We start from the raw sequence: 26,421 nt of genomic DNA on the forward strand, positions 1-26,421 counted from the left end.
AAATGTAGCTGGTCGGTTGGACTGTTTAACCTTTGAGGAGATGATGGAGTGAGTGAAAGAGAGAGAGAGATGGATAGATAACTGAACAGAGAGAGAGAAACAGACAGACAGACAGACAGACACTGTACATGATCGCTGGATGGAGTTTTGGTTTTTATCTTAAAGAATTTGAGGTTTTCAAACAAGTGATTGTTATCTATTTTGAAAATATTCTTGTTTTTCCGAAAGAGAGAGAGAGAGGGGGGGGGGGGGAGATGTCTAGTGATTAAAGGACTAAAGATTAAAGATCAGATAAAGCGGTTTTCTCATATTTTATAAGGAGTTATTTGTAGATTTGTAGATAGATAGACAGCGTAGGACAGACAGACAGTAGGACGGTTTAGTGAGTAGTAATTCTGGTGTCTCAGAATCAGTTTTATTGACACAGGTTTACAGGTGTAAATCAGATGGTGAAATTAGTTTTTGTTCAAGCTCCATCATTTCGTCTGAGTCATACTACGTTGTATAATTCTTGCATCATAAGAGCACAGAGGCAGGGATGGTGTTAGTGATCTGGCTTTTGACACAAACAGGAAGTAAAGAGGACGTTGATGAAGCAGGAAGTAGATGTTAATGAGGAAATGGCGTGTAGGAGTAGAGGGCAAGAAATATGGACCTTCCTGACTGGTTGTTTCCTTGGAGAAATGAGGAAAGCGCCCCCCCTGGACAGGTACGGTAATACAGATAGATTCACACAGCCAGACACGCACGCGCGCACACACACACGCACGCACGCACGCACGCACACACACACACACACACGGTTGCCCATGAACTATCATTATAAAGACAGACAAACACATATAGAGGCTATAAAAACATGCTAAAGCTGAGAATGTCTTCAAGAATTGTGTGTGTGTTTATCAGGTTTGCATAGATTAATTTGTAACGTGTAATCTTAAAAGCCCCTTGTTCTTGTTTTGTGTGTGTGTGTGTGTGTGTGTGTGTGTGTGTGTCTGAGACGTGTGTGTGTGTGTGTGTCTGTGCACACCTTATTTGCAAGCTAGGAAATGTTGCAACCTCACATGTTAACATCACAATGTCTCAATGTCCACAACATCATTATCTTTCTTTCTTTCTTTGAAAGAATAGAACAGATCAGTTCTGAACTTCTGACTTTGTCCTGACTGTTCTGACAGTTGCATTTGTTATTTATTTACAATCTGTCGTGTGTGTGTGTGTGCGTGTGTGTGCATGTCAAGGTAATCCCCTGAGCTTCTGATTATCGTCATAGCAACAGAGTGATTCTAATTCTGTAGCTCTAGAGATTGTTTCAAAATGACGACGACCTGTTTGACCTGGTTGTGTACACACACACACACACACACACACACACACACACACACACACACACACACACACACACACACACACACACACACACACACACACACACACACACACTCTCTCAGGCTGTACTGTTTAATTCATGTTTGTGTACTTCCTGCTTCATGACCATCACAACAGACTGGTGACTCACACAATTTACAAATGCTTCCGTCACACAGTCTGTACAAAGGAAGTGCTGAAAAGTATACGGGAGTAAAGCCCCCCCCCCCCCACACACACACACACACACACACACACACACACACACACATCGGTTTTGTCTTAGCAGTTACGCAAGTTTGTCCTACTGTAAATCCTACTATAATTCTAGTAACCTCACGGTGGTGGAGTCTTGGTTGGTTTTGGTTGGGGGGACTCTTGATCAAACTGCGCATGCGTCGTTGCCAGGTTTCGCGAGAGAAACAAGCAGTAAACAAGGCCAAACCAAACGAACCCTACAAGCAACGAGGTCTATCAAAAGAAGGCCAAACGAAGCGCCTTCACACATATACCTTGCCTATTGGAAAACAGCCGATCTACAAGCTCACAACGCGTCCCCACACCCACCTGCGCTTTCACAACCAACGCCAAAACACAACACCACCAATATTGCCAATAAAGCGCTTACAATAAGCGAACATGGCAACACCGCAACACCGAGACACATGATTCCATTCACTGCGAGACCGCGAGTGCGTTCCGTTCACCGCAGCACATCAACTGCACAACAGAAACACGGTGACATCATTTACGCACGTTTACACAGAAAACATTCTTACAGATGTCTCTCTCTCTCTCTGTGTGTGTGTGTGTGTGTGTGTGTGTGTGTGTGTCTGTGGTGGGGGGGGTGGGGGGGTCCGCGGCCTATATGCGTGTCAACGCATACACGGCTCGAGGGAGGGAGAGAGAGAGAGAGAGAGCGAGAGCGTGGGAGGGAGGGGGAGAGAGACACAGAGAGAGAGAGAGAGAGAGGAGAGGGGAAAGAGAGAGAGAGAGGGGGAGATAGAGAGGGAGATAGAGAGAGATCCGCGCGCCTGGTGTAGCCGCTATCATTGATAATCACTTGGATCTAAACAAACGCGCTGGACGATCTCTGTGTGTGTGTGTGTGTGTGTGTGTGTGTGTGTGTGTGTGTGTGTGTGTGTGTGTGTGTGTGTGTGTGTGTGTGTGTGTGTGTGTGTGTGTGTGTGTGTGTGTGTGTGTGTGTGTGTGTGTGTGTTTTTTGCGACGGGACGACGGGAGCATGTACCGTGGTGTGTATGTGTGTGTGTGTGTGTGTGTGTGTGTGTGTGTGTGTGTGTTCGTGTTCGCGACAGGAGCATGTACCGTGGACTTTACTATATAACTTGGGGTCCAAGACATAGAAATGCCATTAAATGGGGGTCCATAGCCCTAATGCATGTCAAACTGGGGGTCCTTGAAATTAAAATGGTTGAGAATCACTGCTAGAGCCATAAAAAAAAAAAAATATTTTCAAATGGGGGTCCGCGGGCTAACAAGTGTCAATTTGGGGGTCCTTGACATAAAAACGTTTGCGAACCACTCCACTACACAGTACAAACTCACTTTCGATCGCTGATACTGTCTGTTCTCGGCGCATAAGCCAAACTGCACACGTTGGGTGCTCATATTCCCCTACGGGTATGGTCTAGTCTAATTAATTGAAGCAAAATATAGCTTGCTGCTTAGCAGAAAGGAAAATTCAAAAATATAGAGAGCCTGTCTGGGAAAGCCGAAGATCCAAGGTTCGATACCAGGCCTTAGCAATGTGTCGAAGTACTAATGGCTTCTCACTGCTCCTAGTAGTTATGGGAATTGACTAAATGTGAAAAGTTTTCACACATGCAATATTTGAATGAAACGTATTCAGGGATTTACTTGCTTTTAACTTTTTTTTTTACCATTTGAAAATACGTCATTTATATGAAGTGAAAGTGTTGTGTTTTATTTGAATGTCTGTCCTCTCTTTCTCACTCTGTATCTCTCTCACTCTCTCTCTCTCTCCTCAGAGGAGTTTTCGGGGTTTCACATCTTTCTCCATGAGAGATGTATTCAGATCCAACGAGCCTCACATCTCTCTGAGCCTCAGGTAAAACACACACACACACACACACACACACACACACACACACACACACACACACACACACACACACACACACACACACACACACACACACACACACACACACACACACACACACACACACACACACACACACACACACACACACACACACACTAAATTAAATTTAAATTCATTAAACCAGTCAGTCATTAAAACTCTCCTTAACTCTTGACCTTTGACATCTTTCCGCAATGTCAACATTTTCGTGGAGACATACAGTAGACAGAAGATCGGGTTGTTGTTTTTTGCCACGCTATTATTGATCCCCTCACATCAAAACAAATGGATTTAGGTTGAATTTTAAACTTTATATCTCAGGTAAAAATGACACTATAAATTCTAGTAGTTTAAACTCAGTGAATTTTAATTGTCTCTCTCCCAGAGAGCGACGCCCTCTTTCGCCCAGGTTGTGCCTAAACCCCAACCTTTACAACAACTATTCCTAAATCTAACCCTAACCCTAACCTCACAAACACTATGGCTAACCCTAACCTTACACACTATGCCTAACCCTAACCTCACAGAAATGATACAGTACCTAAACCTAACCTCAAAACCACGTCAACCTGGGCGAAACACTGGAAAAAAGAGAGTCCACTCCCAGAGAAGTCCCAGCTCTGGCTGTTGTTGTGATACCTGTAGCCAGATAAGGAAGTGGGACGCAAGGCTTTGGCTCCGCCTCCGCCCACAGCAGAGACTTCCAGATCACTTCCTGTTTTGACTCTCACTCTCTGCATCTCCAGATGCATAGAGTAGCAGGCAGTTAGATGGAGGGATAGACAGACATAGATGGACAGTAGAAGAGACAGAGTCTGTGTTTGTCATGATAACACCAGAAGCAAGCACTATTACACACTGATGTTGAGAGAGCGAGAGAGAGAGAGAGAGAGAGATTCACTTTTGTAGTGAAAGTGAAATGTTATGAGTGGTGCCAGTACCAGTGTTCGTGGGGTCATGACGCACATCAATACTCTACGACATGACTGACAGGTAAGACTAACTAAGCATTGATGGTATCCTGGGTTTTGTTTGTTTTTCCTATTTTATTTTAAGCATTATCGTGCCACTCAGCTTTGACCCTGTGTGTCGCAGACCTTTGAAAGCGTGTCCAATCATGTTGCTGCAGAGAATAGTACAGAAACACTCACATATCAGTGTGTAGAGCATGAAGAACAAAGCAATAAGGAATTTGAATTGAAATGTAAACATAGACTTGCAACTGCCTTGCAAGTCTAAACCCGTCGCTCACCTAGAGACTGGTAAGAATCCAACAGCCTTTGTTGCATCATTTGAAGATAAAAAGAAACTGCACTGCAGAACCAATGCAAAGAGTGTGGCCCTTCATATTAGGATGGTATTAGTATGGTATTTTCTCTTCAGTGGGCGTAGGTTTGTTTGCGGATGTTTTCTCCACTGTTTCAGCAACTACATCACATTTAGATTTACCCTGACCGTATTGATAGGCGGAAATCTCTGATTGTCTGTAAATATTATCTAGTTATTATCACATACATAGTAGCTGCTCGAAATACTCAAAACAGGTGTTGTATAAAGAAAGGACTGACTGACTGGCTGAAGGTCTGTCTGTCTGAGTAACTGACAGCTTTGTCTGACTGACATACTAAAGGCTGCAGCATATACCAAGTAACTGCCACCAAAGTGCTTGCCTCGTAAGGGCTTGCTGAATGGAGGGAAGTTTGGAAGAATGCAGAAACAAAACAAAATAAATCACGCCCACCTTGAACATCTGTCCAGTCAAACACGATGTTCTGTCAAGCTAGCCCACTTGGCTAGCTAGAACATCTCGAGGGTGCAAGAAAGAGTTCTGAAAGGCACTGCCGAAAGAAGTTCTTAATGATGTAATTTTGTTCTTATTGACCTACCCGGAAGGTCGGTTGGAGTAAGCTGCAACCATAACTCTGTGACTTTGGCATACCGGTAATCTAGTAACTAGTTAGCTGACTGAGTGGTTTGCTGATTGTTTGGTTGACAGGCTAATTGACATAATTGACATTAATCTCTCTTTCTCTTTCTCTTTCTCTTTCTCTTTCTCTTTCTCTCTCAGGACCATGGATGGAGTGAGTGAGGTAGGGGAGGTGAAGGTGGCCAGACTACATATGGAGGGAGAGAGAGAAGACAACACCCCCTCTCCTGGACCCCAGGTGGTGAAAAACAAACAAATCATTTGAAAGTGAAAATGAAGAGAGAGAGGGGGGGTTACACTGAATTCACACAGCAGCAGTATTCCACTTCCACGTTCTGAGAAAAAAGCGAGGTTTAATGCATAGTCTATGGTGAGGAGCGACCATCGCTTTCCCCATCACGGCAGGAGGGTGAAGCAGGCAAGAAGTGGAGTGGAAAAGTTGGGAAAAGTTCAACTTTGTCACAAGCGCACTGTGCTCTGAAGTGCTCTAAGGTAACACAATTGCCACAGGTCTTGGTTCAGGGCAATGGATGGACCCGTGAGGACCCGACCAGTTTCTTTTTTTTTCGTATTAAACTCTTCGTTCTGGAATCCATATCGTCTGTTCTCGCATATTGAATGAGCCACGCTTAACGCTATAACAGCCGATTGAAACGCAGTCATTCTGAAGTGCACACTGCACTGCTGAACACCATGGAGGTTTTCTTTAGCGAGGTGAAACGCAAACGAAAGCCTCTGGGAAGTTGCAAGTTGTATCTTCATCTATGTGGAGCACGTTTGTGGTCATTATTTGCGGGGACGGATGGTAAAAAAGTCGGTGAAAAAAATGTACTCATCAACACAGAACGCACTCAACTTAGCTCTGTCTGTGACAGTCTCAATGCCACGGTGAAATGAGCATAAATGAGCACTGGGGACAAAAATGGACTACTGTATATGGAAGTACCGAATATTGATAACTACATTTGAAACTAGAACGTCTAGATGTGGAATTAACAAAGATTGAGCGACTACATGGTACTATTTCTTACCTAAAATGCACTGTTTACATACAAGCTGCCAGAGATAAGCATGAGGTGTCTGTACCTCTTCTCCCTGTCTGTGAGCTTTGATCTACTCGGACAACTGGAGCTGTCGCTGGAGCACGACTCCCTTAGTTACAAGGGGGTCAGTCATACCTCAGACACGCCCGTTCAGCGGAATCCCGCACTCGTGATTTAAAGTTCTCACTCACCACTCGACCGATTTCAGTCATTTGGATTCCATAGAAGTCAGCACGTCATGCATGTTATTTATTATTTTAAAACTAAAGAGTATTTGAAGTGGTCAAACTAGCGATAGAATACATGTTAAAACTTCCAGAAAATCAATTGATCTCAGATATTTCATGAAAGCAGCAAAGGTTAAAAAGCCTCAATCTGCAATTGCTTCAACTGGTTGGCTGTACGGTTACCAAAACATCATAATTCTACATGTGCTAGTTGTTTATGAAATGAAGCGCTAGTGTGTGTAGGGGAGCTCCTTTCACGATCTTTCGGAAATCACAGATTAGGACTTTATGGCCTGACAAAACAAATTTCAGTTGTGAGATTTTATTTTTACTTTAATCAATGCGCACTGCAGAAATGTGCTCGCTGCTGCTGGTGTGAGTTCAGCATCAGGGAGTAAAGGAGGGAGGGAGAGAGAGTAGAAGAGAGAGAGAGAGAGGTTTTAGGGAGAGAAGTAGGGAGAAAGAGATAACTGTCTTAATTCCCTTCTTCCTCTTGTCTGTCTCTGTCTCTCTAGGGTTCCATGGTGTGTGAGTCATTACATGGCTCTGAGTCTGTCCACGACAGGAAGGACAGAAAGAACAGTCCAATGATGAGAGCCTGTGAGAGACACCACACACACACACACACACACACACACACACACACACACACACACACACACACACACACACACACACACACACACAGGGGCGGCCTTTAGGAGCTGGGGGCCGTTTCAAGAGCTAATAGACCAATTATTTGTTTACTAACATTGAGACTGGATGCACAGGTGATTGTTTCACGCAATCAATTCTCAACCTGTTGTTTCGGGGTGCGCTGGTTTCAGCACACCCCAACCTCCTCTTGAGTGTTGGCTAGTGAGGCGGGTCCTAGCGAGACCTGATAGAATGGGTTTCATTGCGCGCATACTGGTTGCACGTATACTGGTTCTTATTAGTGTGACGTCGTCTGTTAAGGGGTCTATATGGGGGCCCCATATACCCCCCCGAAAGCTTCGAGAAAGTAGATTTAAGTATTTGTGATGATCATTGTACATCAATGATCATTGTCTCCTCAGAGTCTTGCTTGCTTGTTGCCCTCTGGTTTGAAAGTGTCTGTGGCATATTTTAACTCTTATTGATACAAATAGTTCTGAGTCATTGTTCAATATCGCACGCTGACATCTCTCTCGACAACTTCGCAACAACAACGCCTCTCCTCTTCTGTCGTCCCTTCACAATAAAGTGTCTCCTGTTTACCTCCCAATGCCTCACATTTTGCCCAGATACAGTATTATTAACAGGAAGTAGGTGTAACTTCACAGCGTAAGAGAGAGACGGGGCGAGAGAGAGGGGGCCTCGGTGGGGACTGACGGTCTGTCGGGGTGGGGGCCCGTTTCTATTGAAATGGGTGAAACATAGCAAAGGCCGCCACTACAGACAGACAGACAGACAGACAGACAGACATAAATATATATCGTCAAGACATAATAGTGCCTGATAATTGGTCACATCTTGTGTGGTGTGTCCTACGGTTGTCAATGTTTAAATATTAAAAATAAACGAACATTTGAACATGAAAGTTGAGGTTCGGATGCAAAAATAAATACATTATCAAAATCTGCCTCGTGAGTTCTCTCGTGACCCTGGGCCCCAGTAAGTAACCTTGCACAGCAGCTGGCCACGTAATATCACAGAACCATCTGTCTGACTGCACTCAAGTTATGCCCCTCTGAGCGCTTTATTGGCAGGCACCGCACAGACAAGTTGAGACGATCCCCAACTCAGCAGAATGCTGCTCTGTATGCACACAACACTAGGAGTCACATAACATCACTTTACGTTACAATACTACTTTATTATCAGCTTTCACTGAAATTTGTCTTGTGATTATACACACATTTGATTCAAAATGATATTGTATGTCAAGCTGAAAAGGTCGATCCATATGATAATAGTGGAATACTACAGTAGTTCACAACCAGACTCACTCGACCGAAGACGAAGAGAGTGTGATTTGTACTTGATTCCCACGTTTAGAATGATCCCTCAGGGTAAAACTTCCTTGTTGTCACGTTTCTCTGAATTGGGTGCCTTAATTTTATTTTAACAAAAGCATTATAAAAGTGTAGATTTGACTGAGTCCTGTTTCATGTCAAGGAATAGATTGTTCCATATTCATCACAGCACAGGCTTTTATTTAAGTTAATAAATATAAGCCCAGGATATTTATTTAATGGTTAACCTAACCTTATTCAAATGAGGCTATAGAATAAGGTATATAAAGTAGGAATCATTCATTTGGTCTCGCAAGAGAGTGTTTCTCAGCGCTTACCACAATAGAGAGGCAGAGAGAGCGTCAATGTAAAAGTCAATGTAAAAGTCTTTACATTGACTTTTACTGCAGACAATATTTTATATTAGAAACAAATCACCGATCAGATCTCCTGACTTACTGGCAGTTAGTCAGGACAAGACAGCAGGTGTGTTTAGGCCTTAAAACGTAAACTAGATGCAGTCAAGATGAAGAGTTTGTTATTTTTTCCACGTTTCATCTGAACTGACAATGCATATCACTGTCACTGGAATACGGTGTGTGTGTAAAACCAGGAAATGCCAACCCTTTTTTAGCTAATATCTTTATTACAACAACATTGTTCTTATGAAATAGCTTTGTTCTTAATGGTGAAGATTATAAAGATCGCTATGCACATTTAGTTTTTTTATTACTGTGATCTGGCCAATGTCTAAGTTCACCTATAAACTGCTTCATAAGAACAATGTTGGTGCAGATTTACCAAAATAAACTTTTTTACATGCATATAGTATTATCAACTAATTTACATGGCACTGAAGTCTTGTCTCTACAAGGAGAAACAAAAGTGAGTCTTTTGTAGAATGTGAAACCTTTGAAGATTGTGAAACTATCGCCCCCGGCGCCTATTTCCACATTCCAACAATATGGAAAATTGCCAGTGGATTTACATCTTTTAATGCTAGTGGGAAAAGGTTCTGGTTGGGTTAATTGTCATGACTACTTTATGTATTAACCTGTGTGTGTGTGTGTGTGTGTGTGTGTGTGTGTGTGTGTGTGTGTGTGTGTGTGTGTGTGTGTGTGTGTGTGTGTGTGTGTGTGTGTGTGTGTGTGTGTGTGTGTGTGTGTGTGTGTGTGTGTGTGTGTGTGTGTGTGTGTGTGCGTGCAGTGTTGCGTAGCTCTGTGTGTAAGGTGTACAGGTTTCAGACTGAAGACCACAGGTGGATGCTGGTCAGAGAACAGATGTCAGAAACCCCTCTGTCCTTCAGTCTCCCTAAACAACTACTGGCTGTACTCATCCAACAAGACATGAAGAGGTACTGACACACACACACACACACACACACACACACACACACACACACACACACACACACACACACACACACACACATACATGCACCGTCTACCGAAATGTGCTTTTACATGCCTTGATCTCTTATCTCTCTTATCTCTCTCGCTCTCTTTCTCTCTCTCTCTCAGGGTTCAGGAGGTGATGGAGCTCGGTAACCTCTCACCCCACTGGGAGGGGCTAAGGCGTGATGTCATCTGCCACTGCAGCTACCTGATTGGCTGTTACCAGGAAACGCTGACAGAGCTCAACAGTTACAGCGGTGAGGCTCAACATGTTGGTGACAATTGTTCATCTTCTAAAAGTAATACCTCCTATGCACTGTACAGTCCATGAGCATTGCCTTTTTTCATATATATGATATATACTGTATGTATATATATATGATCATATTGGGGGTGTCGCGGCCTGAAAAGTTTTATTCTAAAGACTCCTCTCCTCTCCTCAGTGTCCAGTGGTTGTTTTAAGTCCAGCAGTGTGAAGTCAGACGGTCATCTTCAGTTCATTCCCACCAACCTGCACTCACAGAGGATGCAGGTGTGTGACATCACACACAGCTCAGGTACACATGATTTATGTCTTTTACTTTCACCATCGTAAATATCATGCCTTCAAAATAATATATTGTTGCTGTCAGTTGGAAACCAGTCCATATATGTCACATACTGTTACTTTCAAGAAGTGGAAAGAAGAAAAAAAAGAAGTGGAAAGAAGAACCTGTGTACCAATGTAGCATTAATTTATGAAAAATGTAGATACCGGTACAAGGTTTCTGCCCGACAGCGACGGTATTGAAGTTGTTTATTCATACGGTATATGTAAGAAAGGTTATTGTGTGGAATGGGATGAGGGATGAAGGGTGAAGAAGAAGGTGTGAAAGTGGGGTAATGGAGGGATGAAAGAATGAGGGGATGTAGGGCTGGGCAATTCGACTGGTGTGAATTTGGCATAAGGTGACGTTTATTTGTATAGCACATTTCAACAACAAGGCAATTCAAAGTACTTTACATAAAACATTATGTATATGAAATAACAAGATATTAAGATACAGACCATTAAGACAGTGCAAAACAAGCACATTATGAAAGGGCAGGTGAGGATGAAGGTTCAATACTTTGGTTTGGGGGTCCATCATGTGTGAGAGTCCTAGTGAATGACACTGAAGACAGTCACTGAATGAGGGAGCTGTGGAAATAATCTATGATTATGAAAGATAATCGTGGATTATTATTAATGATATAGTAATGTACTTTGTCATCTGTCCTGTGGGAGAATACATGTCCCTTTAAGTTGAGTCTAGCAGGCCAGATTAGACCCCCTGGTGAGGTAGCTGCTTCAAAGGGCCCCTCGCATACCAAGCGGGGGAAGGTTGTGAGATAAGAGCCTTTGGTTGACTGAGCAGGGCCAGAGCTAGCCGGCCCTTGTGTGATGTGTAACAAGAGACAGGACCAAGCGCAAAGCCTTGTGGGTAACCAGAACTTCCTGTTGCTTAAAGACCTGCCCTAAAGGCGGACCTTTTGTGTGAAGTTGATATAATGGGCTGCCTGAGCACAGGATTTTAGATTCAGAAGGAACAGTGCCGTGGGTTACCTGAAATATGGGTTTTAAGTAACTTACCGAGATCCTACAAGAGAGTGAGAGACCAATAGTGAGTAACATTGTAATTTTGTACTTGTGATGTGTACGTCTGATGTGAAGTCATATCCTTAATACTCTGTGTGTTATGTGCTTATTCTCTCTCTCAGGTTTTATTACCTAACCACTAACTACCGGTGCCTAAAGTGCTAACCTTTGCTAACTGGTAACTAAGTTTTAGACTAGATTATGTTTGTAATGTTTGTATAGTAAATAAAAAACCATCAAAGACACCAGGTATGAGTAATGTGCTTACAACTCTCTCCACTCTTCTTGTACCCTTTCAATGGGTCTAGCGATTGTAGCTTAGCTGCATCAAACGCAGAAAGTGCGATTTGCTACAAAATTGAACAGTAATAAAACTAATGGAGTCCCCGGAGGGGACAACCTAGAGTTTTAAGCAGCTTAACCGTGTTATACAGAGGGTATAACACAGTATTAAACTATGCTGGCCTTTAATAAGGCCTTCAGAGTTGTGTATTACTAAAGTAATAAAACTAATGGAGTCCCCGGAGGGGACAACCTAGAGTTTTAAGCAGCTTAACCGTGTTATACAGAGGGTATAACACAGTATTAAACTATGCTGGCCTTTAATAAGGCCTTCAGAGTTGTGTATTACTAAAGTAATAAAACTATTGGTGTCCCCGGAGGGGACTACCTAGAGTTTTAAGCAGATTACACTGTGCTGGCCTTTAATAAGGCCTTCAGAGTTGTTTATTACTGAAGTAATAAAACTACTGATGCCTCCGGAGGAGGCATGTTTGAGTTTTAAGCATTGAATTATGCAGTTATTACTAGTGTGTCTGAGAGGGACAACTAGTTGTGTGTATAATGTTACAGAGTAATTAAACAATTATAAACCCGTGGTAGCCTTGGTAAACTCTAAGAAAGTATTTGGCCATAGAAGCGGATGAACCTTGAGAAAAGGTCCCGTGGTAGCTTCTGTAATTCTAGGAAAGAGAGAGGCCTTGGAAGCGGATGTTATGCATGTTATATAAAGAATAACAAACTCCTATAGCCATAGGAATGAAGACGCACGGTCTCTTTAAGATGAGACGTGAGTTGTAATAATAAAATAATTATAAGGCCTGGTATGGGACAGGTTTAAATAGGCTCACAGAACTAACGCTGGCTTAATGAACCAGTGCTAGTTGTGTGAACAAAGGGGACAAAGGGCCTCAACTAACACAAACTGAAGGAAGTCATCTGTCCACGGAGGCGAAGGGAGATACACGGAGCCGGCGGCCTACACGACGCTAGGACCGAGGCAGTAATACCGTACGGGCCCGAGGAACCACCGGGAAGAGACTCGCTATCAGGTTGCTATGAACAAAGCCCCACAGTTCTGCGAAGACCGTGGAGGACAAAGAGACTGTAGATTGTGAAACGCTGCGTGCTAAGAATAAGGAGCTGAGGGAGAAGCTAGAAGCTAACCACAGGTTATGTAGCTAGGCTACCGTTAAAAGTTTGATTAGCGTACCAATAAGGGGGTTTAGAAAGCTAACAGTCCTGAGAGCTACTCTTAGTGTCGCTAGCTCACAGTGCTAACAGATCTATTGTCTAGCATAAAGTGCTAGCTGCTAGCTAACTGCCACTGTTGGGTGGTGGGGGAGAAAATTAGCTTTGTCTTTGTTCACTTACAAGACAGTGCTAAGCTAACCGCCAAATCTAACACGCCTTGAGAGGAGAAGTAGTTAGGTTTGGTTAATAATCTAATCATAGACAAACCTTAAAATAGTATTCATGGTTTAACTAGGCTTTATGAGAGACCAGACACTGCAATATAGCTAAAACTTAGACTAAAGGACAGTGAATATGAGGTGATCTTATCATTGGGAGTTAAAGGCCATTGTTTACTGATAAGGGGTGGGGGAGGTTTTCTACCACTAGTGTAATACCATGTTCAACCAGACTGTATGATAGACTAAAACTGTGAGCAACTAGATGATTAGTGACGATAGCAGTGGATTAAGTCATCATTGTGGGTTAAATGCTATTATTTACTTTGGTAGAGCTAAATAAATCCTGCCAGTATTAATTAACAAAATAACTAAACGTGAATAGACCATTAACAGGCTTCTTGCATAGAATGCTACAGGGTGGGTGCTATTACAGGTTAAACACAGTGTTAATTAATTATTGTTGTTATGAGCTAAAGGCTGAACAACACTACTACTTGCTAAAAGAACTGACGATTGCTTTCACGGCCTATTGAATTAAGACTAACTGAAAAGCCTAAACCTAAAGTCCTATAGCCAAGAAGGCGAGGTAAAAAAGGGGAATATGGCAGGATTAGCTGATTTAATGGAAGGGGTGAAGGCAGCAGAGTCAGCCTTTGGGTGGGAAGCAGAGTTGGCTGAGGACCAGATGTCTTACCTTTGGCTCCAATTATCAAAGCCAGAGCTAGCCACGAAGAGAGAGAATCTGAGGACGGTTTTTACCAGACTCTATGAGATTACAGGTGATTATATCACCAAGCTAATAGAAAGTTGCAGTGACACATCTGAGGTTTACAAGATGATAGATGCTTGTGAACAGAGGTTTGTAGAAACAGACCAGAAATTTGAGACCTACTTTTGGTCCCACCATGTGGAAAAGCAAATGCACGATCTGGTCCAGGAATTAGTGCAAGCTTTAGATGAGGCTGAGAAAATCAGCTCACTGGCCGTGTCCAGCACAGCGCAAAATAAGAAGGGGCGTGTGTTATCTAGGAGACTCGGTTATCTTGAGGAAGCAGTGCTGGGGTGGAAAGGCCATATCTCTAAGCTTATGGAAACAGAGATGTGCAATAAATACCAGCAGCTGAGGGAAAGAAAGGTAGCCCAGTTGACCAAGTGGTCAAAAGCCAGATTGTGTGAATCCCCTGCTGTGAGTGTAGAGCAAATGTCTAACCCAGCAGCAGTCCCGGTCGTAACTGGAGAGGGGGTTGGAGTCACCAGTCCTACAGATGAGCCGGCCGCTGCAGAGGGGGGTTGGAATGTAATTCCCACTGGCCAAGCCGCTGGACAAGCAGCCATTGATGGCATCACTCCAGGGGACGAGGCAGAGACCTCACTCTACGCTGCAGAGGGAGGTGAGAAGATTACTCCCACTGTACAAGCAGCCATCGCTGCTGCCATGGGAGTCGTTCTAGATGCTTCCACTACTGCACCAGGAGACGACGCTGAGAAGGTTCCGGGGGGAACCGTGCCGGGAGTCAACGTCGCAGAGGAGTCGACGGCCGAGGAGGGAGTGCCATCGGAGGTCGATGACTTCACTACTGCTCCTGGGGACAAGGCCACGGGTGACGTGGCGGTCGAGGCAGAGGCGTCAGTCGTGACAGCCACGGAGGAGGACCCACTCAACGCAGAGGGATACCATCCACCAGAGGCCACAGGAGAGGCGCCGACGAGGGCGTCAGAGGACGTCGTCACCGACCTACTCATAGCCGGGGAGGTCGTGACAGCTGGAGGAGAGGAGCCGTTGACGGCTGAGAAGGAGGTGCCATCAGACGGCGTTGCTGCTCCTGCAGACCAAGCTGCGGGCGCGGTGGAGCTGCCACTGGAGGTCGCGAGAGAAGCTGCAGAGGAGATGGTCGGAGCCGCGAGGGCGTCAGAGGACGTCGCCACCGAACCAATCAACGCTGAGGGGTGCCAGCCACTGGAGGTCGCTACTGGAGAAGCTGCACCAGGAGAGGCACCGTCGGAGGTGTCAGCCACGACAGCTGCCATGGAGGACCGTCCAGAGGGCGCCGCTATGACGAACGTCGACACCAGCCCACCCAAGATGGAGGGGAAGCACACCACTACGCCAGGGCGGAGAGCCATGGCCAGCCAGCTGGGTGGTCCTACGGAGCCTCGGGGTAACCAAGGTGGCAGGCTACCTGCTGAAAGCGGCGTGTCCTCTGAGCCTCCAGTTCACAACGGTGGCAGGAGGCAAACCTTGGTTTGCAGACCAGTCAAGGTAAAATTATGCGGTGGCAGGCTACCAGCTGAAAGCGGTGTTTCCTCCGAGCCTCCAGTTCACAACGGTGGCAGGAGGCAAACCTTGGTTTGCAGGCCAGTCGAGGTACAATTATGCGAATGTGCGAACTGCAAATCTCCTGACCTCTTGAAAAAATGCGAGTGTGAAATATGCAAGCCTCCTGACCTCTTCGCTCCAGTCCGGTGGGTCATGAGGAAATTGCGGAGAGAAAAGAGAGGCAGGGTGCTACGTCAGGTCGCTTCAGTTCTTACCGCCAGGATCCAGGCAGAGAGAATGCTTCGTCCTGGTGGGGCTGGAATAATTAGAAAAAAGAAGGTAAAGATAAAAAATAAGCCTTCCTCACCCTCTGCGGAGGGAGCAACCAGCTCTTTCTTGGCAACAGCTGAGAAGAGGCCCCAGGAGGGAGCTGCTAAAAAAGCAGTCCCACTGGCGGCTGGTGGTGCCAGCAACGTGACACTGGCGAACGGACTGACACGTGCGCTGCCACCCTCAGAGTAAGGGGGCAGTGCGGACGAGAAGCGAAAAGATGCCATGCGAGGTGTCTAAAAAATCGAAATGTCTTATTTGAGCGACTGTTTACATAGGAATTTCGAAATATATCTTGTAAATGAATGTATCATTTCTAGGATTTACAATATATTACCACAGAAGAAATAACTTAACGCATAATGAAATGTATTAAGCTACTTGTAACTTCCAAAACGTCCAAAATGCAAACAATGGTTGGAAAATTCTTCCGCCCAACAAAATGTATTCTTTACTGATGTTTGACTCATGATCTGAGTAACCAAACCGTTGAATTATTATTTGTTGATTGTATAAGAAGCATTTTGTATGTGTGCTTGAAGTTTAAGTTAAGATTTCTTAAGGTGAAATTGTAGATCAACTATTTTAATAATCTTTTAACCCTTTTGCCCAAATTGCAATGTCAGTTACCATGGCAAAATGCCTTAAAATAGGACATTGACTTAGTGGTAGGAGAGAAGAAAAGACAAGACACGTGGGTGTCAAACAAATGGGCCCTGGAGGGTTCATGCTTAAATGTAGATAATAACTACAATTAAAGTTAATTTGTCCTGGGATTTAGGTAAAATCTCAGGGATAAACTAGTGGAAAAGAATTGTTGCTAAATTAAATTGGTCATGATTTACTATGAAGTAAAGTCAATTTGAGATCAAATATTAGCCACAATGTCCAAAAAAGTATTTCAAACAAATTGAGAACATTAAGTTGAACTGTTAATTGTTTCAAAATATGGGTTTGGAGCCACTGAGAGACAATGTGTGTTGAAAATGTAACCTGTATGAGTATGGGATCAAAGCAGTTTACAGAGAGCCATACTAAATAATTGTTTTACCGAGCCGTTATCTAAAGAGCCAAAAAGTTCACGAGGAATGTTTTGTGTGTGTCTTGGATCCTAGATCAGACACACAGGTGGCAGGTGTGGAAATAATCTATGATTATGAAAGATAATCGTGGATTATTATTAATGATATAGTAATGTACTTTGTCATCTGTCCTGTGGGAGAATACATGTCCCTTTAAGTTGAGTCTAGCAGGCCAGATTAGACCCCCTGGTGAGGTAGCTGCTTCAAAGGGCCCCTCGCATACCAAGCGGGGGAAGGTTGTGAGATAAGAGCCTTTGGTTGACTGAGCAGGGCCAGAGCTAGCCGGCCCTTGTGTGATGTGTAACAAGAGACAGGACCAAGCGCAAAGCCTTGTGGGTAACCAGAACTTCCTGTTGCTTAAAGACCTGCCCTAAAGGCGGACCTTTTGTGTGAAGTTGATATAATGGGCTGCCTGAGCACAGGATTTTAGATTCAGAAGGAACAGTGCCGTGGGTTACCTGAAATATGGGTTTTAAGTAACTTACCGAGATCCTACAAGAGAGTGAGAGACCAATAGTGAGTAACATTGTAATTTTGTACTTGTGATGTGTACGTCTGATGTGAAGTCATATCCTTAATACTCTGTGTGTTATGTGCTTATTCTCTCTCTCAGGTTTTATTACCTAACCACTAACTACCGGTGCCTAAAGTGCTAACCTTTGCTAACTGGTAACTAAGTTTTAGACTAGATTATGTTTGTAATGTTTGTATAGTAAATAAAAAACCATCAAAGACACCAGGTATGAGTAATGTGCTTACAACTCTCTCCACTCTTCTTGTACCCTTTCAATGGGTCTAGCGATTGTAGCTTAGCTGCATCAAACGCAGAAAGTGCGATTTGCTACAAAATTGAACACTGAGCATTGAGGGGAATGAAGCACATGTACTACTGTATGTATGTGTGGTATCGTATGGAGGTTGTTGGACTTGCCCAAATAAATCAATGTGAGGGAACTTTTACAGCAGGTCAAACCATACTCTGAACGAACAAAGACCCAACAATTCACCCCTGAACAAGAAAAGGTCCCCTTAACTGGAAAAGAACTTTGAACTGAACCAGGCTCTAGGCGGGCGACCATCTGCGTTGACCGGTCATATTTGGAGGGAGGGAGGGAGGGAGGGAGAGCAAGAGAGAGTAGAGAGATAGACGGTTAGAGAGCAGCTTGCTATGATGTGTGGGGATGTTTCTGGGTGTGTGTGTGTGACTTGGTGTTAATTAACAGACAGCGTGGCTCAGTGGGGTTCTGGGGGCATGTGTTAATGAGAGTCGGCGTCACCACAGCTGGTGCATAACATACATGGAGTGAAGTGTTGGAACTGGGGTCATTAAAATGATTGCCAACTATTTTTGAGCCTGCGCGTGTTTTTGCCAAGACTTGGCTGTTTGTTTCCAGAGGATCACTATTTTACCAACATCTCCACCAGTTTTCAGCAAGGACAACGGCTGGACTCCAGCAATGGAAGATGTCTACATACTGGGTGGCATGCTTAAAGGTTCTTACACAGTCGGATGCGCAGATATTGAACTGGTTCGACTGGAAGAAGTGACACACTCTCACAGCTCTTAGTCTCCTTATCTTTAGACTGAGAGAACGAGCCCCATCCATGGTCTCGAAGGGCGGAGCCAAACCCAGGCGCCCGGAGCAATGCGGCGCCTCCTATTGCTTCACCAATCTATGTCCCCGCCTCCCCTCCCCTCCCCCCCTCTCCTCCCCCCCTCCCCCCCCCGGTCTGTGCACGGAGCAGGCTGACGTCACCAAATTTAGAGCGACGCCCCTCTGCACTCTGGTTGGTTAGGAGTTAACAAGGTCCTAAGACCATCGTTCCTGCACCGTTCGCCCAGACTTTTTTTCTTTTGAAACAAAAAAAAGGCTGGGTTTCCGAGGCTACCTTATCTTTGACTTTGTGTGCAACGCTTTCTGTCGACTTTTCACCAGCAGATCTGGCAGTTTGTGTGTTTGTCCCTCTCACCCAGACTCAGTCACACAATGCACTGTCATTGTCCCTCGTCCTATCACCCCCACTCCCACGCATACTACGTGTCTCGTCCAGGTGTCTGGTATGATGTCAGTGTGTATGTGTGTTTCTTTCTCCCTCTCTCTCTCTGTTGTGTATTGGTTTCGTCCAGGGGTGTGGTATGACGTCATAACAGTGGGAGCGCCTGCTCACCACAGCCAGGCGTTTAAACATGGAGGTCTGCAGAGACTCGTCAACAAACACACACAGCACTGCAACAGGTGTGTGTGTGTGTGTGTGTGTGTGTGTGTGTGTGTGTGTGTGTGTGTGTGTGTGTGTGTGTGTGTGAGAGATAATCAAAATCTAGTTTTCAAATAATTATAGTGGTGTACAAGTATAATATTTGCCTTTGAGATGTGGGGGTAGAAGTAAAATTATTGAAAATTGGAAGTTCTCCAGTAAAGTAAAAAAAATACCTAAAAATGTTACTGAAGTGCAGTACTTGAGTAAATGTACTAAGTTACTTCACACCACTGTATCTTTGTGTCTCCATCCATCCATGGTGCAGTGCTGTGTCCTACTCCCCAGAGGAGGTGTCCAGGGCCAGGGAGCTGCTGGCCAGCGTGGCCCAGCTGCAGCCTCTGGTGTTTGGCTTGTCTGAGGAGCTGCTGGGGGTCTGTGTGGAGTTCAGCCCTGACCTCCTGCAGGCCACTGTAGATGGACTGATACACAAGGTGATCAAACTCATAACTAACTCATTCACTGTCAGAATAAATTAATAAATAAAGCCCAGACTGCCAGTGATATATTTTTGATTTTCTTACCTTTTGACCTCCCGTTTGCTTATCATACACCGTTGAAAATTCATGTCTCGCTAAAAATACATGTATCAGGTGTTTTGCAGCTGAAACTGGAGTTTTAAGTCTCAAGCGTGGTTCAGTTTAAATCAATTTAATTCAGTTTAATCAATAATCCTAATAATAAATATATTTGTGACTTTCATCCGCAAACAGACAGATGAGTTTGTGCACGCGCTCAAAGACGAGCTGGTACAGAGCGCCCTGGGTTCTCTACACAGCCTCTGCCCCGCCCACTGCCACCGCAACGGCCACGCCCCCGTCGCCACGGGGAACGGAACGCTTCGGGGCCAACCACCAGCCAGTCAAGGGGGCCCACTGTCTCAATGGCAACAGGAGGCCGCTCGTCAGGACGTGGAGTATGACGAAGAAGAGTGGGCAAGTTTTGTTTGTGTGTGTGTGTGTGTGTGTGTGTGTGTGCGTGTGCGTGTGCGTGTGCGTGTGCGTGTGCGCGCGCGTGCGTGCGTGCGTGCGTGCGTGCGTGCACTCTCATGTTCGTCAGTAAACAATTGGTTTACACGCACGTGTGTGTGTGTGTGTGTGTGTGTGTGTGTGTGTGTGTGTGTGTGTGTGTGTGTGTGTGTGTGTGTGTGTGTGTGTGTGCGTGCGTGCGTGCATGCGTGCGTGTGCTCATGTTCATCAGTAAACAATTGGTTTTATTCTTCTTTCTCTCTTGTATGTTTGGGCTGTCAAAATTGCATATTCGTTTTTTTTTTTTTTTAACATACGTGCTTACGAACGTTGCAAACCTTTCCAGTTTGGAAACTGGATTTTTTATATAAAATATTGTATGCCGTAAAACTACGGTTGAAGTTCATTTGTTGGTGTTGAGAAAAGCACTCTTTTGCGAGCTGAAAAGAATGATTCCTACTATACATATCTTATTATAGAGCCTCATTTCAATAAGATTAGGTAATACTATAATGGTTTAAATAGCCCAGGCTATTACTTTTAGTTTTATGTAGAACGAACACAATGCTCCGAGTGACATGCTGTGATAAACATGGAACAATCTATTCCTTGACATGAAATAGGACTCAGTATGGCCTACTCTTTCATGTTTTTGTTTAAACAAAATGAAGACACACAATTCCAAGAAATGTGACAATAAGGACGTTACCGTAAGGGATAATTCCAAACAGGGCTTTCAGATCAAGGACTGCAAATCACTCTCTCCATCTTGAGTTGAGAGGGTCTGGTTGTGAACGGTATTCCATCATTTCCACATGGATCGTTTCAGCTTCAGCCACAATGTCATTTTGAATCAGTTAAATTGATGTTGTTAGGGGTTTTTCAGTGCTGCTTTCTACCGAGTCTGTGGAGCGCAGGCAGCAAGAAAGGGCTCAGAAGGGCGTAACTTGAAGTGTAGTCAGACAAATGCTTCTGTGATCTCACAAGGCCAGCTGCTGTACAAGTTTCCAGGGGCCCAGGGTCACGCCAGAACACAAGGCAGATTATTATAATATAAGATGCTCTGTTGAATATATATATTATTTTATTCATGTGTGTGTGTGTGTGTGTGTGTGTGTGTGTGTGTGTGTGTGTGTGTGTGTGTGTGTGTGTGTGTGTGTGTGTGTGTGTGTGTGTGTGTGTGTGTGTGTGTGTGTGTGTGTGTGTGTGTGTGTGTGTGTGTGTGTGTGCGTGTGTGCGTGTGTGTAGGACAGGGTATGGGCTAACGTTGCCAAGAGTCTGAACTGCATCATCGCCATGGTCGACCGGCTGCGAGAGCGAGCGCCCCGCCCACAGGAAGTAACATCACTAGAGCCACAGGAATCTCCGGCGGACACGAATTCTCACGACACCGGTGTGACGTGACATTATGTTTCTCTCCATCTGTTTCATCCCTTAGTCTGGTATCTCTTGTCCTTCCACATTCACCTTTACACTCTCCCTCCCTCTCTCCTTCCATATTTGTGTGTACGTGTCTCTCTCTCTCTCTCTCTCTCTCTGTCATCTCTTACCTCCTAGCCTCGATCTCCAGGCTTTTATTGTTTAGTTTTGCTAAAAAATAAAAGCCTGGAGGAGTGCGTCGGTGTACCCGGTATGGGAAATGTTTCATTTCCCCAACCAATCAGAGTGCAGTGGGCGTCGCTCGTAATGTTGTGTTAACGGGGCGGGGGTTGACGGACAGATCGGTGAACCAATGGGATCAGGCGCAATCTCTCCGCGCCTCTATTATACACCCGCCCCTCTATACACGAAAACAGGAGCGCTAGTGCAGCCTACTTACCTCCTGTCAATGGTGCTTCTCCATTGCATATAGCCAGCTCATAAGGACGTGACTTTTGTATCACCTCCACTGAGGTTCCAAGTGAGGTGAGGTGATACCAAAATGTGACCTGAAAACACTTGAGAACCACTGGTTTAACACTCTCCCAGCAAAGCTATGATGACCAGCTACATAGATTGGGGTTTCTATCTGCAGTGATGAAGTCAAGTTGAGTCCGTTCTATGCACTGGAAAAGCACCAAAACGAAATATAAATGAAATACGCACTGGGATCGTTTCATTTGTAGTAGTGAATGGTAAAAACTTCAAACTGACTCGTCAACTGGACTGGAGCCCCTGTGGCGCCCCCATCAAACAGCATGTACGCTAAGCTCACAATGCGTGTAGAAATGCGACGTCTAGCAATGGCTCGCGTTGTGACCTTGTTCTGTAGATCTGCTATTTTTGCTATTTTTGAAACATAACATACAGTATACTGTATGTTTGGACGTACAAGGTTTCCACCCAACAGTGACGATATCTCTCTCCTTCTCCCCACAGCCTCCACCTGGCAGGAGCAGCTGCTCCCCTTGGTGGTGACTCTGAGGGAGTGTGTGAGGGAGGCGGTGTTGAAGGCCAGGGCCGCCATGAACTTTGTCCTCCTGCAGGAAGCACTGGAGGCCACCGTGTCCCAGGGAACCCCGCAGCTAAGACAGAGACGAGATGCCGTCTTCAGCCAGACTGTGAGATATACTGTTTTACCCTACTACATGTTGTTTGTGTGTGTGTGTGTGTGTGTGTGCGTGTGGGTGTCTCTCAGAGGCCAGGCTGTAAGATACACACACATATGCAAATGAATACACACACACACACACACACACACACACACACACACAGCCCCTTATGGCCGTGACACACTGAAAGCGTCACTGACGTGCATCAATACAAGTTTGAAATAAAAAGAGGTTCTGCGTCGCTCCAACTCATTTCAGATGGTCAGTGGTGAAAAGTAACATTTACTTACATTTACGTACTGTACTTAAGTACATCTACAAGCTCTATAAGCTCTACAAGCTCACAACGCGTCGCATCACAACGCGTTGTGAGCTTGTAGATCGGCTATTTTCAAATATCTTAGTACCGGTAGTACTTAGTAGTACTTTTGTACTTTTACTCAAGTAAATTTGGAATTCTGGACCTTGACTTGTAACGGAGTACTTCTGCATTGCAGTATTGATACTTTTACTTAAGTAAACCATTTGAGTACTTTTTCCACCACTGCAGATGGTCTGTGCCTGGCATCGACGCTCCAAAATAGAACCGAGCTCTCAGAGATACGGCAACAGGTTTTGACACGTCCAGTTGATGTCCGGTGTGGCTGAAGCCGTTGTAAACAATGTGTGTGTTTGATAACGCGCATGGAACACGCTTGCAGTGTGTCAGGGCCTTTATGCTGGATTTATACTTGATTGGGCATCCCGTCGCACACTGAAAATAGCCAATCTACAAGCTCACAACAGACTTGGTGCATGAAACTGGAATACTAAGAATAAATCCAGCTTAATAAATTGCCTGTTCAAGGACAAAACTGATTATTTTAGCGGGTTCCAAGGCTTTAAGGCACCACATTCACTCCTTGCTAACTCCCCCGTGAGCATGCCAAGAGCTTAGGTGTGCTTTTAGATGCCGAGCTTAACTTTCAGAATCGCATACAGTATCTAATATATCAAAAACTGCCTTTAATCATCTATGGGACATATCTAAGTTAGACTCTCCCTATCACAGTCAGATTGTGAGAAGCTGGTTCATGCTTTTCAGTAGATTAGATTACTCTAAGTGCATTTTTACTGGACTGAGAAAGCCGGTGTTACATAAACTCCAGAATGCTGCAGCCAGAGTTTTAACTAAAACCCAAACATATTGCACACATCCTAATTTAACTTAATCTTACTGGCTCTGAGTTAAACAAAGAAGTGATATTAAAGTACGTCTTATTATTTGTATTGAACTGCTTAGGTCCTTCATACTGTAGTGTAGAGTTTCGCGCACCGAGCTCAGCAAGCTGGAATCGAACTCCGGTCTCCGGCAGGTAACGGGCAACGCCAAGAGAGCTACAGTAGCTCTCTTGGAGGAGCAAGTTGCGGTCGGGTCTTTTGCTCGATACACTACCCCCTTCTTTCAGAAGCGCGCCTTTGGGCTTCACGGTTCACTCACGTCCCTCACGCAAGGCCACGCTCCACTGGTACTCAACCACTTCCGACACCAATGTAACGCTTCGCGCACCGAGCTGGAATTGAACACCGGTCTGCAGCTCGGCAGACCGGCAGGTAACAAGCAACGCCAAGAGAGATAGCTCCCTTGGAGGAGCAAGCTACGGCCGGGTCTTTTGCATTGTTGAATGCTCACTACATGCATACCCACCAAACTCACTGATTACACACCTAACTTCCCTGAATGCACACTGAACAGATTTAGCTGGACAGATCCCTTAGATCATCATAAACGTCTCATAAACCCAGAATTCATTCTAAATCCGGTTATGGTGTGCTCAGTCATCAAAGTCCTACTCTCTGAAACTCTACACTTGAACTAAGATCTGACTGCTACAACAGTGTTGTCTTTTAAAAGCAGATCTACAAAGTACAAACATACACAAGCTTTTAGCTATATTACTGTATGTTCAAAATGTATGGTTATCCTGTTCTTTTTTTATTGAGCTGTTGCTTTATTGTAATTAATTCTCATGTTTTAACTTATACTGTATGTACCAAGCAGACACCGTGTTGATCATTGTATTAATGGCGCCCACTGCTCCTAATAGTTAGGATTGGTAAAACAACAACTAAAAGAGGACTAATTATATCATCAGCTCGCCGAAGTTATTGTGATATAGTTCGAGGCCAGTCTATATGTCAGCTATGACGTCAATAATGTGATGTCAGCACTGTGCCTTCAGATATGACTTCAGCACTGTGTGTGTCTGCCTATATATCGCCTTACCCGTTGCCCGGCATTACACCGGCAAAATAGGTTGTAAATGTAGTCTACCCGACGCTGTCGTGTCATGTCATTGTGTGTTTGTGTTCATATACTGTAGTGCATCTCATACGTAAACTTCTTTCCATAACACACACAGAGAGAAATAAAATGAACAAAAAATAGACTGTCTGTCTGTCTCTTTCTCTCTGTCTCTCTCTAGTTGTCAGCAGTAGTGTGTGGATTTCTGTTAAAGTTGTATGGAGGACTAGAGGATTGCGTGTTTCTACAACAACTTCATACAGTGGGACTCGTAGTGCAGTTTGAAGGACTACTTAGTACATATGGTATGTACTGTACACACACACACACACACACAGACTGAACATATTTCAAATACATGTAAATTGTCATTTTTGAGGCAGACTTGTCATAAATCTGAAGAAAAAAAAGTTAAACAAACATATCTACTGTACCGTATTTCAAACAAATATGTGAAATTAAATATGTATGCACGTTTATCACCTTATCACAACCATTGTTCATGTGTGTGTGTGTGTGTGTGTGTGTGTGTGTGTGTGTGTGTGTGTGTGTGTGTGTGTGTGTGTGTGTGTGTGTGTGTGTGTGTGTGTGTGTGTGTGTGTGTGTGTGTGTGTGTGTGTGTGTGTGTGTGTGCATGTGTGTGTGTGTTAGGTGAAGAGCTAGGCATGTTGGAGGACATGAGCGTGGGCGTGTCTGACCTGAGAACAGTGACATTCACCATCACTAACGCTGAGAGCAGCCAATCAGCCGACCTCCTGCCCACGCTCACTGGAACACGGTACGTGCCCACGTGCAACTGTGCACGTACACGCCAACGTTGTGTCAACACAGCTCACAGCTCACATAGACTGTTTCAGATGCTAACTTCAGTATCTGTCTGGCTGCCTGTGTGTGTGTGTGTGTGTGTGTGTGTGTGTGTATGTGGAAGCTATGCACGCATGCACGCACGCACACAATCGTACATAGCCCCCCTCTCACACAACTCCCTCAATATTTCAGTATTTAAACACATACCACGCGCACTGGCATATCACACGGTGCATATCAAGACTGCACACACAAACAACTTTAACAAAATGAACAAAGAATAGAAAATATTGAATCTTGAATCTCTTGAAACGAAACACTCAGACTCTCACAGCATGGAGTCTCTCTCCCTCTAGGGGTCATTTTGTTGTCGAAGTCCCGCTGCCCCCGGAGATGTACGGTTCGTTACCACGGGAACTGCAGGAGGGGTGTGTCTTAAAGATTCAGCCTGTCCTGTTTAACATCGGGATCAACCAACAACAGAGTCTAGCTGAGAGGTATGTACACACTTGTCTTATATACCGTATATCTTAT

General features: G+C 44.6%; 1 protein-coding gene across 4 annotated transcripts in view; it reads left to right on the forward strand.

Annotated features, from left to right (window-relative positions):
- Nucleotides 1–26,421, forward strand: part of LOC311035532 (type II inositol 3,4-bisphosphate 4-phosphatase-like) — a 58,344-nt gene that overhangs the window by 24,360 nt on the left and 7,563 nt on the right. For 3 of the 4 annotated variants that reach the window (XM_084043802.1, XM_084043804.1, XM_084043805.1), the window contains 14 exons: nt 3,378–3,457; nt 5,562–5,661; nt 7,206–7,290; nt 9,873–10,020; nt 10,187–10,317; nt 10,504–10,617; nt 19,170–19,278; nt 19,566–19,731; nt 20,011–20,232; nt 21,514–21,658; nt 22,624–22,805; nt 25,262–25,385; nt 25,732–25,858; nt 26,244–26,384. In XM_084043802.1, coding sequence (XP_083899928.1) covers nt 3,378–3,457; nt 5,562–5,661; nt 7,206–7,290; nt 9,873–10,020; nt 10,187–10,317; nt 10,504–10,617; nt 19,170–19,278; nt 19,566–19,731; nt 20,011–20,232; nt 21,514–21,658; nt 22,624–22,805; nt 25,262–25,385; nt 25,732–25,858; nt 26,244–26,384 — 1,874 coding nt within the window. The remainder of the gene's footprint in view (nt 1–3,377; nt 3,458–5,561; nt 5,662–7,205; nt 7,291–9,872; nt 10,021–10,186; nt 10,318–10,503; nt 10,618–19,169; nt 19,279–19,565; nt 19,732–20,010; nt 20,233–21,513; nt 21,659–22,623; nt 22,806–25,261; nt 25,386–25,731; nt 25,859–26,243; nt 26,385–26,421) is intronic. The other variant, XM_084043803.1, reaches the window with a different exon arrangement.

The sequence above is a fragment of the Gymnoscopelus microlampas genome, assembly GCF_963454915.1.
Source record: "Gymnoscopelus microlampas genome assembly, chromosome: 19".
In the NCBI taxonomy this organism is placed as follows: Eukaryota; Metazoa; Chordata; class Actinopteri; order Myctophiformes; family Myctophidae; genus Gymnoscopelus; species Gymnoscopelus microlampas.